The 12,910-nt window shown below is 51.9% G+C and overlaps 4 protein-coding genes across 4 annotated transcripts; all 4 read right to left on the reverse strand.

Annotated features, from left to right (window-relative positions):
• Positions 1-50: 50 nt before the first annotated feature.
• COCCADRAFT_96845 (uncharacterized protein) lies at positions 51-1,845 on the reverse strand (the record flags this gene model as incomplete). Its single annotated transcript, XM_007714375.1, has 4 exons — positions 51-462; positions 515-955; positions 1,005-1,717; positions 1,768-1,845. 4 exons carry the CDS (start codon positions 1,843-1,845, stop codon positions 51-53), a joined length of 1,644 nt encoding a protein of 547 aa, XP_007712565.1.
• Positions 1,846-2,236: 391 nt separating this feature from the next.
• On the reverse strand, positions 2,237-6,641 carry COCCADRAFT_96756 (uncharacterized protein; the record flags this gene model as incomplete). The annotated part of the gene is made up of 4 exons (XM_007714376.1): positions 2,237-2,510; positions 2,561-2,898; positions 2,948-4,680; positions 4,733-6,641. The coding sequence occupies 4 exons, from the start codon at positions 6,639-6,641 to the stop codon at positions 2,237-2,239; spliced, it is 4,254 nt and encodes a 1,417-aa protein (XP_007712566.1).
• A 1,240-nt stretch (positions 6,642-7,881) lies between these two features.
• COCCADRAFT_5288 (uncharacterized protein) lies at positions 7,882-10,458 on the reverse strand (the record flags this gene model as incomplete). Its single annotated transcript, XM_007714333.1, has 5 exons — positions 7,882-7,920; positions 7,986-8,679; positions 8,731-8,930; positions 8,979-9,349; positions 9,396-10,458. The coding sequence occupies 5 exons, from the start codon at positions 10,456-10,458 to the stop codon at positions 7,882-7,884; spliced, it is 2,367 nt and encodes a 788-aa protein (XP_007712523.1).
• Positions 10,459-11,019: 561 nt separating this feature from the next.
• Positions 11,020-12,910, reverse strand: COCCADRAFT_96899 (uncharacterized protein; the record flags this gene model as incomplete). The annotated part of the gene is made up of 3 exons (XM_007714377.1): positions 11,020-11,811; positions 11,864-11,972; positions 12,026-12,910. Coding segments are annotated over 3 exons (1,786 nt in total), but the record flags the coding sequence as incomplete, so codon positions are not given.

Below are 12,910 nucleotides of genomic sequence, written 5' to 3' on the forward strand. Positions count from 1 at the left end.
ATATGCATATTGTCCTTCGCTAAACCCTTCACACGACCTCAACAACACGTCTAAGGCACAACTCTCTGAGGGTCACGTGGGAACAAGCTGCACATGCGAATATTCGGCAGACCCAGCCAGAACTGTACAATACGTTCTAGACCGAAACCACCTCCAGCATGTGGCGGGCAACCATACTTGAAGCAGTCGACATAGTCCTTTGTTCCCGCGCCTGCAGGGTCAATCGGGGGGTCGTGCTTGCGCATCTGCTCAGCGAGGAGAGCGGACGAGTGAATACGTTGTGCGCCTGAGCAGATTTCTTGACCGCGCATAAACATGTCGTATGAGTTGGAGAGGTTGGGATCGGCGGGCGATGGCATTGTGTACGCGGGACGAATGGCGAGCGGGAACTGGTCGAGCGTGTAGAAGTCAGTACCGTATTTTTCGAGGACAAGACGGCCGAGGTGCTTTTCTTGTGGGGTTCTATGCAACATATTAGATATGGACCGATGGGTAGAAGGTGGATTGAACTTACGTCAGGTCATCATAATCGCCGAGCTCCTCTCCAGCCTCGCGAAGCATCTTGATACCCTCCTGGAAGGGAATCCTGGGTACCTTTCCAGACTCAGGCAGCTTGAATGGCTCAACGTGGTAGACGCCCCTGACGAGCTCTGTCTCTTTGCTGTAGCGTGCGTTGAGTTCGTTGAAGATGAAGAGCATGAGATCTTCCAAGACGCTCATGACCTCGTGGTAGTTCTCTTGGAACTCCATCTCCAGATCGAGACCGGTAAACTCTGTCAAATGGCGAGCAGTGTTGGAGTTCTCGGCACGGAACACGGGACCAATCTCCATGACTTTCTGGAAGCGGGATGCGATCAGCATCTGCTTGTAGAATTGTGGTGACTGGGCAAGGTAGGCGGGACGACCAAAGTATTTCAGCTCAAAGACGTTCGCTCCTCCTTCAGAAGCAGCTCCACTTGATACTTTATCAGCGCAAGTATGAATAGAAAATAGGGGCCACATACAGAATCTTTGGTGTGTGGACTAGGACGAAGCCCTTCTTTGAGAGGAACTCCTGGAACAGGGCACATACGCCGCTCTTGATGACGAAAATTGACTGGTTGATCTTGGCCCGGAGATCAAGTGTCCTGTTGTTCAACCTTGTGTTCAAACTGACAAGCGGACGCTCGTCTCCTTCTCCCTCTTTCTCGCCCTCCTCTGCCGCCGTGTCGGTAGGCATGGGTCGTTCGGCATCAGATACCTGGAGAGGTAGTGGAATCTCGGCACTGGCCTCGACGAACAGCTTTTGGACGTGGATCTCAAAATTGCTAATGGTCGCGCTCTTGATGGGCTCCTTGACTCGCTTGACGAGGCCTGTAACAACCAGAGTGCTCTCAGTGCTGACGTTGCCGCAGAACTTGACCATCTGCTTGCTGAGCTTGTCGCTGGCCGCAACGACAGCCTGGACGGTGTTGAGGTTCTGGCGCAGGTTCAGGAACGCCAGCTTGGCTGATTGAACTCTTGCATTCTCTACCCAGCACCGGAATGTGATCTCCTTGTCCTCATTGTCGGCAATGGCAGTGAGGTCGGTGCGAGGAGTTCCTGTAGGCTTGTAGTCTTTGGATCCAATCAGGGGAAGCTCGCCGTATGAGCCAACAGAGACATCGGCAGCGTCATCCGCTTCCTTCTTAGTGCGCTCAGCGAGTTCGCGGGCTTTTGCTGCGGCCTTCTTCTCCGCCTGCGCAAATGTCAGTCGATCCAATGCAAAGCAAAAAAACAGAGTCCGACCTTCTCCTTCTCCTTCTGCGCCTTCTTCAACGCATTCTTGGAGGGCGCTTCGCCGCCGGCTGGTGGTGCGTCACTCATTGTGGTTGTGTCTGGTGTTCTAAGCTATAGGTCGCGTTCCAAAGCTGCGTGGTGTGGAATTGTCAGTCGGAATTCGATAGTGGGGCATACATGAATGAATCACAGCCCCGCCATCCCCGCAGCGTCATAGGCACCCCAGCCACCGCGCTCTGTGGCTCGAGCACACCCAATGGATACTTTACTCACAGCATGGCGAGCAAAACTGGTTAACAATGCATGCATTACTTCATACCGTATTATTTATTAATGTGGGTGGGTATAATAACAAAATGGGTCTTCCATGAGCCCCGCTGTATGCTCTATAGAAAGACATAACCCACTGTGCAATCCTGCGACTATCACAACATCCTCCCTCCCCAAGCACCAAACAAAAAGATAGTAGAAATCTTGATCAACCGTGTATGGATGATCGACTTGATGCAGTAGCACCTCCATCCCAAAGCTTCACTGTTTTGACAGTAGCATTCTTGGGCTCGTGACACGAGAAAATGTTGACATGAGTGTCGTGTGCTGCCGCTGCGGCAATCATCAGCCGATGAGGGTGGAAAGCGGTAACAGAGATGGGAGAGGAGCGGTCGCGAAGGAAGCCAGAGTACGGCTCAAGGTGTGATACGGGTTGGCCATTGTTGATATTAAAGATTTTGACTCGGTGTCGTTGTGTGCCACTGTGACGTTAGTATGTTGGGTTATCATAGTAGTGGTGAGAGAAACTTACGTCGCAAATACAGGGGCATGTTCATGGACACTCAGAGTTCTCAGAGTATCGGAAGTAGCCTGGATGGTCTTCACACTCCGGTCCCAGCGGATGTCCCACAGCTTGATTTCACCGCCACGGCAGCCGCTTACAAGTTCACGCTGTCCTCCACGTTGTAGATGCACGTTGGTGATCCATTGCTTGTGTTCTTTCCAAACTTTGACCATGGCGGTAGCAGGCTTTTGGCGCTGGTCGTACACACGTATGGCACCATCGCCAAAGCCAGCAACAAACACGTCGCCCTCCACTTGGTCGGACGTCAATGATGTGATGCAAGAACCAGATCGCGCCGGGAGGTCCTATAAAAGTCAGTCATAGTAAACGAATTAATCACAAAATGCAACTCACATTTGTGCACACTTCAGTCCCAGCATTCCACACTCGAATGACTTTGACATCACCAGCGACTAAGATCAAGCCCCTACCTTGCTGCCAGTCAAATACTAGTCCGGCATTCTTGTTGCTAGAGACAAGATCTGTCAGGGCTCGGAATCCAGTAACTAGTTCCGTTTCTCCCTTTCGATCATAATTGCGGAATATTTTGATGACACCATCAGACGATCCAGTCATCAACAGTGCCTGGTCATCTTCGTTGATGAACCGTACATCAGTTATTCTTGATTCAGGTGGGTTCCCGTTGGAGAAGCTGTTGATGCGATTGACGGACTTTGAGTAATCAAAAATATTGACAGTATCTCGCGTATCGGTCACGACAAGATGATCTTCGAATTGGTGGAAGAACATCTTTGCAGGTTGGCTGAGATTATCGACATATCCGCGGGGTACATCCCAGCGATTGGAGATGGCAATGTCTTTGAGCGGCTGGGTCTCAGCAATGATCTTATCGTTGCGGTTCCTGCGCCAAAGTCTGCCATTGTAATCTGTGCTGCCCGGCTCGTCGGCTTCGGTCGGCTTCATCTGGGGCTCCCTAAAGTATTCCACAGACCATTCAAAGAATACACTCTTCAGTGGTATTTCTGGCTTTTCTGCCAAATTGCGGTTCTTGAACCCCCGAGATGTTGGCTGCTCATCGGCGTTGTACTTCTCCGGTGTTTGGGGGCGTGATGCAGTAGACATCTGAGAACTCTCTGTACCAGTCCTTCCCAACGAGCCCTGCTTGGGACCGGCGGAATCATGACTGGCCCACAGGCTCTTAAGCGAAGCACCCACGCTTGTCGATTTCCTGATGCCGCCAAAAAGAGACAAGTATGTGGAGTCTTTTGTGGGTGTCGGGGGATTCGATTGTTTTTGAGGGGCGGGGCCTTCGTCTACTACACGGCGCATTGGACGAGGGGCTGGCACGTGTTGGAGAGTCTCATCCAACTGCGGTTGTACAAACTTGGCCAGAGACGAATCCATCAATGCCATCAGAATGTAATCAACCACAATTCCAGCATCGCGCGCAATTTCTGGATACGGATCGACCGACATGACCAACAGTTCCTTCCATATTGCCGAGTAGATGGTGTTTTGTGAGCAGGATGTCGACTCGGAGATACCTGTGGTGCCTGTTCGGCTCTTCATGTATAATGAGTCGCCAGTCTTGTCATCCGATTGCTTTGCACTTGAATCGGTGTTCTCTTCCGAGAATTGTTCAAATGCAGCGACAATGAAGCGGCTCTTGTAACGAGCGACGAATGTTGAAAAGAAGATGAGTAATTCCTTTCGGACCATGCTATTACCATCCATCGTCATGACCAGGATCATGGAGGCGATGGATTCTTCAATGTTAGCCACCTGTGGTGTAACATCGCGAATACCTAGGAACGATGCCAAGGCATGCAACATTGCAGCCCGGACTTCAGCAACAGGGTCCACGACAAGTTCGCATAGCCGCTCATGTGCCATGCATCGTATGCCGACCCACTTTGCTTCCTCGTAGTTTACCCAGAGTTTACTCAAGCAGAGACACGACCACTGCCTCAGCAATGGATTTTGCATGTCTTTGAGATGGTCCAAGCAACTCTCAACCAGCTCTGTGTTAAGCGAGGCGCGTTGTCCCTGGTTGTAATCTTTGCAGAACATGGAAATAATAAAGGCGCACATTGCACGGTGTTCGCTGGCATTTTGAATTGGAATCCCTGTTTTCACTTAGCTTATGGACAGTATGACAGGTTTTTTGTAGCAATATACCAGAATTGGGGTTGAATATGCTGATGAAATATTGATAACCATTATCTTTGAGAAGATCAGCCTGGCAAGACTGATCTACGGCAAGAATGCGGGCCCAGATGAAGACCATGACTGGTTTGAGCTCATTGGCTTGTGATTGCAGTAGTTTTAGCACATATGGGAAAATGCCAATGCTGAGTGCGAGATTCACAGCCCAAGGACCATGGTCAAGGAAGCTCGAGAGCAAGATGAGAGCACGCAGTCGGTGGACCTGACTCAGCAGTACTTGTAGCACTATGGGAAGCTGTTCTGGTACTTTTTGTTCGACTGCACCCTGGGTCAAGTAGACCTCGAAAGCAGTTAACTGCTCCGAGAAGAAATCAGAGTGTTTGTAGTTGTACTCACGTTCACCGCGAGCTTCAGCTTGAAGAGCTGGCAGTTGGGCCAAAATGAGTTCAACAGCAAGGTCCCAGCTGCGCCATAGCGGGTGATCATGTGTTTGGGGAATTTCAGGATGCGACACAGGGTGACAGTGGTAGGCACGCATGACGCGCTGTGCAAGAAGGTAGTTGCGGAAAAGAGCGGCGACCATCAAATCCTGACGGAACAGCTTCTTGAACAAGGGTTTGGAGAGAGAGTTCCACGCAATGGTGTCAGTAATGGCTGTGAATATCCAGTTCAATTCACCAATAGGCGTTCTACGCTCGGAGACCTTGCCTGGAATGTTATGAGCATCTCGAAGGCTGACTTTGGTTGGAAGGGGGTTCTGCAATATGAAAAATCGCACGGCCATGGTGATAGGGTCGGTCAGACAGGAAGTGAAGACGTCGGCCGGAAGTTCTGGGTTTGTGGGAAGTGACTCTTTTTCCCTGCATGCTGCAAGATGGATACAATCGGCAAAATCGACGTGCTCGACGCTTGGGTCCCTACGACGGGCTTCCTCAAATTCTGCCTGGTGCTTTTCAGCAAAGCGATTGAAGTTGCTGATTATGAGACCGGCGTCAGAACAGTCATAGACAAAAAGACTGGGGGCGCCGATCCAGGATTGCAAGTCGTAGAGCGACAAGGGTATGTACTGAGTGTAGTTTCTGTTAAACACCCAGATTTCACCCGATGATGTAGGTTTGGGCACACCGTGACCATTGTAGTGGAACAAGACGCGCTCATTGCGGGCATTGCGCCTCAACGTCGATGTGTACTTTCTTGTCTCTTCTGTTGTAGGGTCGAGCAGCAACTTGTAGCGCGTGCGCATGCTAAGCTGCTCGTACTGCGTCTGTAGGGCCTTGCCAATCTGATTCATAGGTGTGTGACCCGGTGTCTGTGAAGTGACGGTGGGGTCAATCCAACACTCTTCCTTTGCACAGGGATTCGTCTTGATGACATCTGGGGGATCTACGCCGATATTAAGGCAGAGGGCGAGTATAGCAGAGACAGTCTTGAGGCGGTCTCGCATGCGCCATTCCTGGACGGGAAACGCGCCGTCGTCATTCTTGGGGTGCCCGCCTGTCTCGTGCTTCTTGTCGGTGTAGTACATGAAGAAGTTGGACGTGAGCAGGTTGCTGTACTCCTCTGAGTTCAGTTGGTCGTGCCAGCCATGGCGAATCTTGAAGTGTCCATCAATGCTCTCCTCGTCGGTACCGTCGGGCGGCATGACGGCATGACGAGGCCCAAAGTCGCTTTTCGCACGCGCAAAGCCAGGGCGAGCGGATGGGTGACCAGACGAGGCCGGGCGGACAGGCGGTGGAGGGTCGTCTGCATCGTTGGCTGTGGAGGGATTGGCAGGTACGGCGGTGTTGGGTCGCAACTGCTCGGAAGCAGGCACCGAGAGCGACGACTGCTGATGGTGGTGTGTAGAGCCATTCATATCGGCGGTCGCAGGCGCAGGGGCGTGCAAGGCAAGCGGGTTGGGATGGGCGGTAGTGGGCATCATGAGCTACGGCGAGCAGTGACGGCGGCGGCGGAGCCCATAGCGGGAGGCTTCGTGTGCGCGCAGAAAGGCGCAGAGGGGCGTGGCGGGGAGAGTTTGGGGGCGTAGCAGTGCTCTTGAAGCACTCTACAAATAGTGAGGGAAGAAGAAAGTGAAAGAGAAGGAGAAAGTCGCGACAAATTCACGTCGACGGCCTTGACTACATAACCCTAGCATGCAAGCTCGAGGTTGCTGGCGCGCTAGGCCCAAAGCGGTGCCGCGGTGTAGACAACTGCTTCGAGCAAAAAACGCGCCTCACGAGGTCTTGCAATGACGTTACGCTACATGAGTGAGTCCACCAATCAATGCCTGTCCTATATTTTGTAGCGGTCAAGGGCACTGAGTGCTTACGTGTGGCATTTCACATGTTAATACCTAGGCATCCTGGCTTCAAAAACAACCTAAAATTTCATACAGACTACCCAATTCCTGTACACGTGATATCAATGGATAGATACGAGATTTGGTGTCACGTTTAGAAACAGAGATTAGATGCTCTTGGGTTGCACTCTTTCTAAAGATGATGTACTCGAAGTGACATTTTTGTAAACTAGCGCTGACAGCCCAATCGCGGTACACTATAGATTTGACAACCTGGGATGATGCATGCCAGGAGATGCAAACTTTGGAACGACAAGATGACTTCACAATCTTGCCGCATTTTTGGTGACAAAACTGAAAATATTGGCATATTCAGGAATAGGCAGCAAAACAACCACGCAGTCTAGCATTGTATCAAAGAAAATGCCATCACCCGTCACAACTGGGGCAGCAAATGAATCCGCGTTGAAGCAAACACACACCAATATAGTGGGGGCATTCAGCCAATAACTACATATTTCATTGTTGAACAAGAAAGATGAAACGACGCATACAAAAAAAGACCATACTCGCTAACAAGAAAACACCACTCTCCCGCCCCAACTACCCGTCTTTTTTCGCCAGAAACAAAGATGGAAGCATGATACCTCGTTATGGACCCCGTATACTTCTTTCTCTCAATACATCCTGTACGTGCTACAAGAAGAAAACTAACTAACAAGAAAGGAGAACTGTATTACCTTTCTTCCATAGGTGTAACCTAAGAAGAACATAAAAAGAAGAAAGAGCCGAAATCAAACCATTTTACACCATATACTAAGAGCAATTCATCGTCTATAAACTACCAAGTCGACTAACCTACCTTCCTCGTACACTGTGGGCTTTACTTTGTGCGGACTGCAGCTTTGCCGGACTGTATAAACTAGCTTTGTTAGATTTTTGAGAAGTCCCACTTGTTTGCAATTCGGCGTCTGGGCGTCCACGTACAACGGGGCTGGATTGCGCGGATTTTCTAGCCGCGCTGCGCAAAGAGGCGGGCGTAATATTTACAGACATATGGTCGTCTTCGGATTCTGATGCGCTATCGCCCGTCTCTCGATCGGGAGTACTAGGTCGCTGGGCGGATCGGACTCCTTTCTTGCCTTTAGGCTTCGGTTCGGCTTGGCGAGCACCGGATTCTGTTCGGGAAAACTTCTTTACGGATTTCAACGCGCCCGGTCGCGAAACCTTACGCTGAAAGGTAACTGTTGTGTGGCGTGTGGTGACTTTGACAGCAGTGGGACGAGTAGTACTTGACTTGGCTGCTCGAGCCTGTCGGCCCGTTGCCGCTGGCGCCGACCTCTTGAGAGCACGGTTTTCGCGAGATGCAGTCTGCCGAGAATGCTCACTCGCTTCTTGCTCAGCTTGCTCGCGGGCCGTCTGCGATGCAATCAACTTGTTTCTTGCCTTGATAGAACCGATTTTCCCAGCAAGAAGCTTCCGCTTTTTCGGCGAATTCTGAGTGCTTTCAGAGCCACCCCTTTTTGAACCGAGCAGATCCTGAAGCTTGCGCTTCGTGCCAGCGATCAGTGTCGAAGTAAGCGACTTTTCCTCGACAGGTTTCTTAGGTTTAGGACCGAGCACACCGCGGCAAGACTCGGTACCACATCGACACTCTTGTATATTCTTTTGGGAAAACGGGCTTTCTAAATTAGAATCGTTCCTCAACGTGTAGTAACTTGGAAAAACTTACTCAAAATTGTAATCATACGTCAATTCTTCGCCGGTCATGATTCCTCGAGACCCAGCGAACAAAGCCATCCGGGGCTCACCCCCAACAGTCCACTTGATCATCTCGCAGTTGGGCTCACAAGAGTGGTTAACAAAGCGGGCAATAGTTCCACGAGTTGCATCAATGATCATCTTGTTATCAAAGCTCATCAGATAGTAGCACTATCACATGTTAGTGTAACCAATTAGGCTAAAATAATCAGATCTCACCTTGTCTTTCTTGTACACCTGCTTCATGCGTCGCTCGCACTCGGACTGTGTGATGATTTCTCCGGCGTACTCAACAATAATTTGATGCGGCTCAAAAGTTCGCATGGCGCGCACACCAAAGCCGCGATCGTCGGTATTCAGAACCTCTACACCGTAGTCGTAGCGGTTACCCTTTGCACGCTTCTTCAGCTCTGCAAAAGGTCGATTGTTGCATTGCTCTTTGGTAAGTGGGCAATTGGTACTATCGCATTCGTAGGCCATGATACGGTTGTGACACGACTCTCCACAGCCGTCGTCCACATCGCAATAGCATTGAGAAGTGTCTTGCTTGTCCCGCTTCCAGAGGGCAGATGCATCACCAATGAATCTGTCTGGGTAATGTTAGCCGCGCCACTTGGTTAATTCCGGCGAACCTACTTTTGTTCAACTTGACCCATCCATCCACCTTGACTTTTCTAGGCAGAGGATGGTAAGTATCAAACGGAAGTTTGAAATCACGAAATACATGTTTTGGGTCTTCGTTCAAAAGACGATCGGTAGCAAAAACCGGGAGGGGTAGGGCGTTGGTTCCCTTGGACTCCTTGGACTTCTTGGCCCGCTTCTTTGCGCGATTTTGGCTTTCTGAGAGACGAGGATCAAAATCACGATCCTGGCCTACGTACAGACCTTGCTTCAGCCAGACCTTGGTTTTTGGCTTTGCAATTTCTTGGGGCTCGCTGTCTGGGAGGCTGTCGCTCTCCTCGACTGCAGCACGTGAGCGCTTGAGGGAATTTGTGGCTGATTTTGACTTGGATGATTTCAGCTGAGGGGCGGATGCGCTGCGCCGAAGACCTCCCTGAAGTAGCGCCTTCCCTCCTGAAAGGGTGTTTGACACTGCCTCTCCAACTCCTGACATGTTGCGGAGCACCTCCTTGCGAAGATCCGTGACTCGTGAAGAAGTGCGACGCCTGGCTGCCTGAGTGGATTCGGAAGCCAGCTGCTCTTCGGCTTGATCGCTGCCATCTGCCGCTACAGACTTCCGCTTTTGGTATTTCCTCTTTGTTGGTGGCGCCTCGGTCTTTATAATGGCCTCTAATGAACCGTGAACGACATTTTTGTGATGCTTCTCGAGATACTTTGTCGGAGTATGAATGGCAGTTCCGGCGAGGATCTGGACATTGTACGTTGTAACGGATTTGCGCGAACTCCTTGCGGGTCGGCGGCTCTCGCTGCTGGCTTGCTCAGGAGTCGGGGTTTCTGCTGACGGGGCGGCGTCGCATGCCACTTCCACCACGGTGGCCTCCTCAAAACTTTCAACGACTTGTTCGATCTTGGGCATCTCGGAAAGGACGCTGGTTTCGTCGCCGAGGCTCGTGGGGGGCGTGGAGATGGAGGGCGACGCGCTAGACATAGCGCGATCATCGACCTGCTTGTCTGTCCGCACGGTAATGTTGGACCGTGTCGAAGATGTCGACGTGGGCGAGAGGTCGCGCTCGGCCATGTTGGCTGGTGAGGAAGATTGTAACGCGCGTCGCGGTCGTTGTCTTTGAGGGGCGAGGCACTGACGCGCTGAGGAGGTCGACGGTCTGGCCGGGTCAATGGCGCTCACCAAGCAACACTGCCACAGTTCACGCGCAGTAAGCGGACAACGACAGTAAAACTATATACAGCAGTCAGATCGGTTCACAAGAAGTACTGTGCATGTATCGAGAGGTGCGGCGTTCCAGAGGTGAGGGTTGACGGTCGGAGGATTGAGGAGGTAAACATATGTAGCTAGTCATTCGGCCAATTAGGCTGTTCCTTATCCATCCCAGTGTTACGAGCACCACCCACCCCTCTCGCAATACGACTGATCTGGCTCCGGAAACGATTCAATTCTTCGGGCTTTCATGTACACAGCAAGCATGTTGCAAAAATTTGAATAATTACACATGACTTCACCCTCATATCTCGTATACATAGTGACTAGTGTTCTCATGGACAGGGGATGTGTAAGCACAATAGCTCAATACCGCTATTTTAATCATAGTAAAACAAATCAGAAGCTGATCTCCGTGTGTATCTAAGCAGCACCAACTTCCACAGTATTTCGACCTACTGGGCCCTGAAAGACCTCTGAAGCACGAACGTCCTGCATTTCCACACCTCCTCCTTGCTGCTCTGGCGCCAACGGGGCTGTTCGCTTATCTCTGCGAGGCCCAAATCGCTGATCACCTTGTTCGTAACTCCTCTTGAAATGGAGATACGTTGGTGGGCGTGGACGTTGCAGTACCGCTAACCAGTTTCTCAGAACTGAACCCTGAGTAAAGGGCCTGTGTCGGTCCTTCTTGAGAAACTTGTGGGAATTTAGGTATTCACGGGTCGTCTCACCCCTCCCAACTAGGAAAAGGTGATATGCACCAAGACTGAAAGGGTACATCCAGCCGAGGAGTCCATATATACACATGGCAAAGGGCACACGCCACTCGTTTATGGCAGCACCAAAGGACACACCAGCTCGAGTTCGCCAGACCAAAAGGTGCGTTAGGCTAGCAGCGAGAAGAAAGATTGCCAACAGAGTAGTGGCGCAAACGAAGACGAAGAAGTAACGATAGTTGCGGCGACCGACGCAATTGTTGAGCCAGACGCAATGGTGATCTTGAGTCTCAATGCAGTTGTCGCATACGCGACAATGGTGAGCGCGTGGAGGGCGCCAAATGTTGCAGCTTTTGCAGTATTTGGTCGGCACCTCCATGGCGGCATTAACACCAGTTGCAGACACCACCATTGTCCATTCAGTCGTTGGGGGACCGAGGCTCAGCGGGTCGTCATTAGGATTAGGCGGGGGGAAAGGATGAAGATTCCGCGGAAGTATCTGGCGGGGTATTAGTGATACTAGACGTCAAAAAAAAGGTCGTGGTACATACTCCGGGATCTGAAGCAGATGCATGTAAGAAAGAAGACACGGAAACGAGAAGCAAGTACGCAAAGAGAATGGGTATCGCAGGAGAAACATTAAGCCAGAGCCAAGGCGCCCTATTGTACAGGTTAGCAGAAGCGAAAGTAATTGAAAAGGGAATTGGACGCACGAGAAACCGAAGAAAAGGCAGGCTGGCAGAATTATAAGTATGGCCGTCGCCACATTGACCGGTCTGTCGCGCGTGTTTTGCAGCCGACCGCCCCAGCAGAAAGCCGTGTTTCCGGAAAAGTACTGGTAATTTTTACCCAACTCCTTCTTGACTGCCTCTTTGGTGGCCTCCTTACGCGCCAGTCGGGGAGACGGCTCGGCAGACGTGAGTTTCTCGTGGCCTTGATGGGGGCGTATTTGGTTTGAGCGGCCCTCGCGACTGGAAATCATGAAGCTAGAACGAAAAGAGCGCGGAGACTTGCTAGGGGCGGGAGGGTTCTTGCCGGCATCGTGGCTGTGGACATTGGCCAGGTTAAGGTGCTGGGGTCGGGGACGCTGTAGAGGCGTGATGCTCTCGCCGTGGCTGCGCACAGTTTCTGCGCCGGTGGGAGTTGAGTTGGCCGTGGTGCGGTCGGGCATGTCCCTGTCGGTAATGTCGGTGCCACGCGAAGGTGGAGGCTGCAGATCCTCTTCGTGGTGGAGGCCCAGCGTCATGACGCCGCGGTTGGTCTGGGTGGAGCCGGTACTGGAGCGGTAGGGATTGGAGTTTGGCTCCAGCGCAGTCTCCGAGTACAGAGAGCTGTGGCCGAGCAGCGACGTGGGGCGCTGGTTGCGCTGCTGTTGCAGGCGCTGAGAGCTCATGGGGCGAAAGAAGCCGTGGGCAGCGAGGGGGACATGGGTTCTGCTGGCGGCGGTCGTGGGACGGCTCTGGTGGCTCAGGCTGCCAGAGACGCTGATGCCGCCGCCTCGTCGCGCCGGGCTGGCCTGCGACCATCGGTTCTGGCTGCCCGAGTGCGCGGTGGTGATGGACGAGGGGCGCGATGGTGGCAGGCCCGGCTCGCCGGCG

Source organism: Bipolaris zeicola, assembly GCF_000523435.1.
Source record: "Bipolaris zeicola 26-R-13 unplaced genomic scaffold scaffold_79, whole genome shotgun sequence".
NCBI classification, from domain to species: domain Eukaryota; kingdom Fungi; phylum Ascomycota; class Dothideomycetes; order Pleosporales; family Pleosporaceae; genus Bipolaris; species Bipolaris zeicola.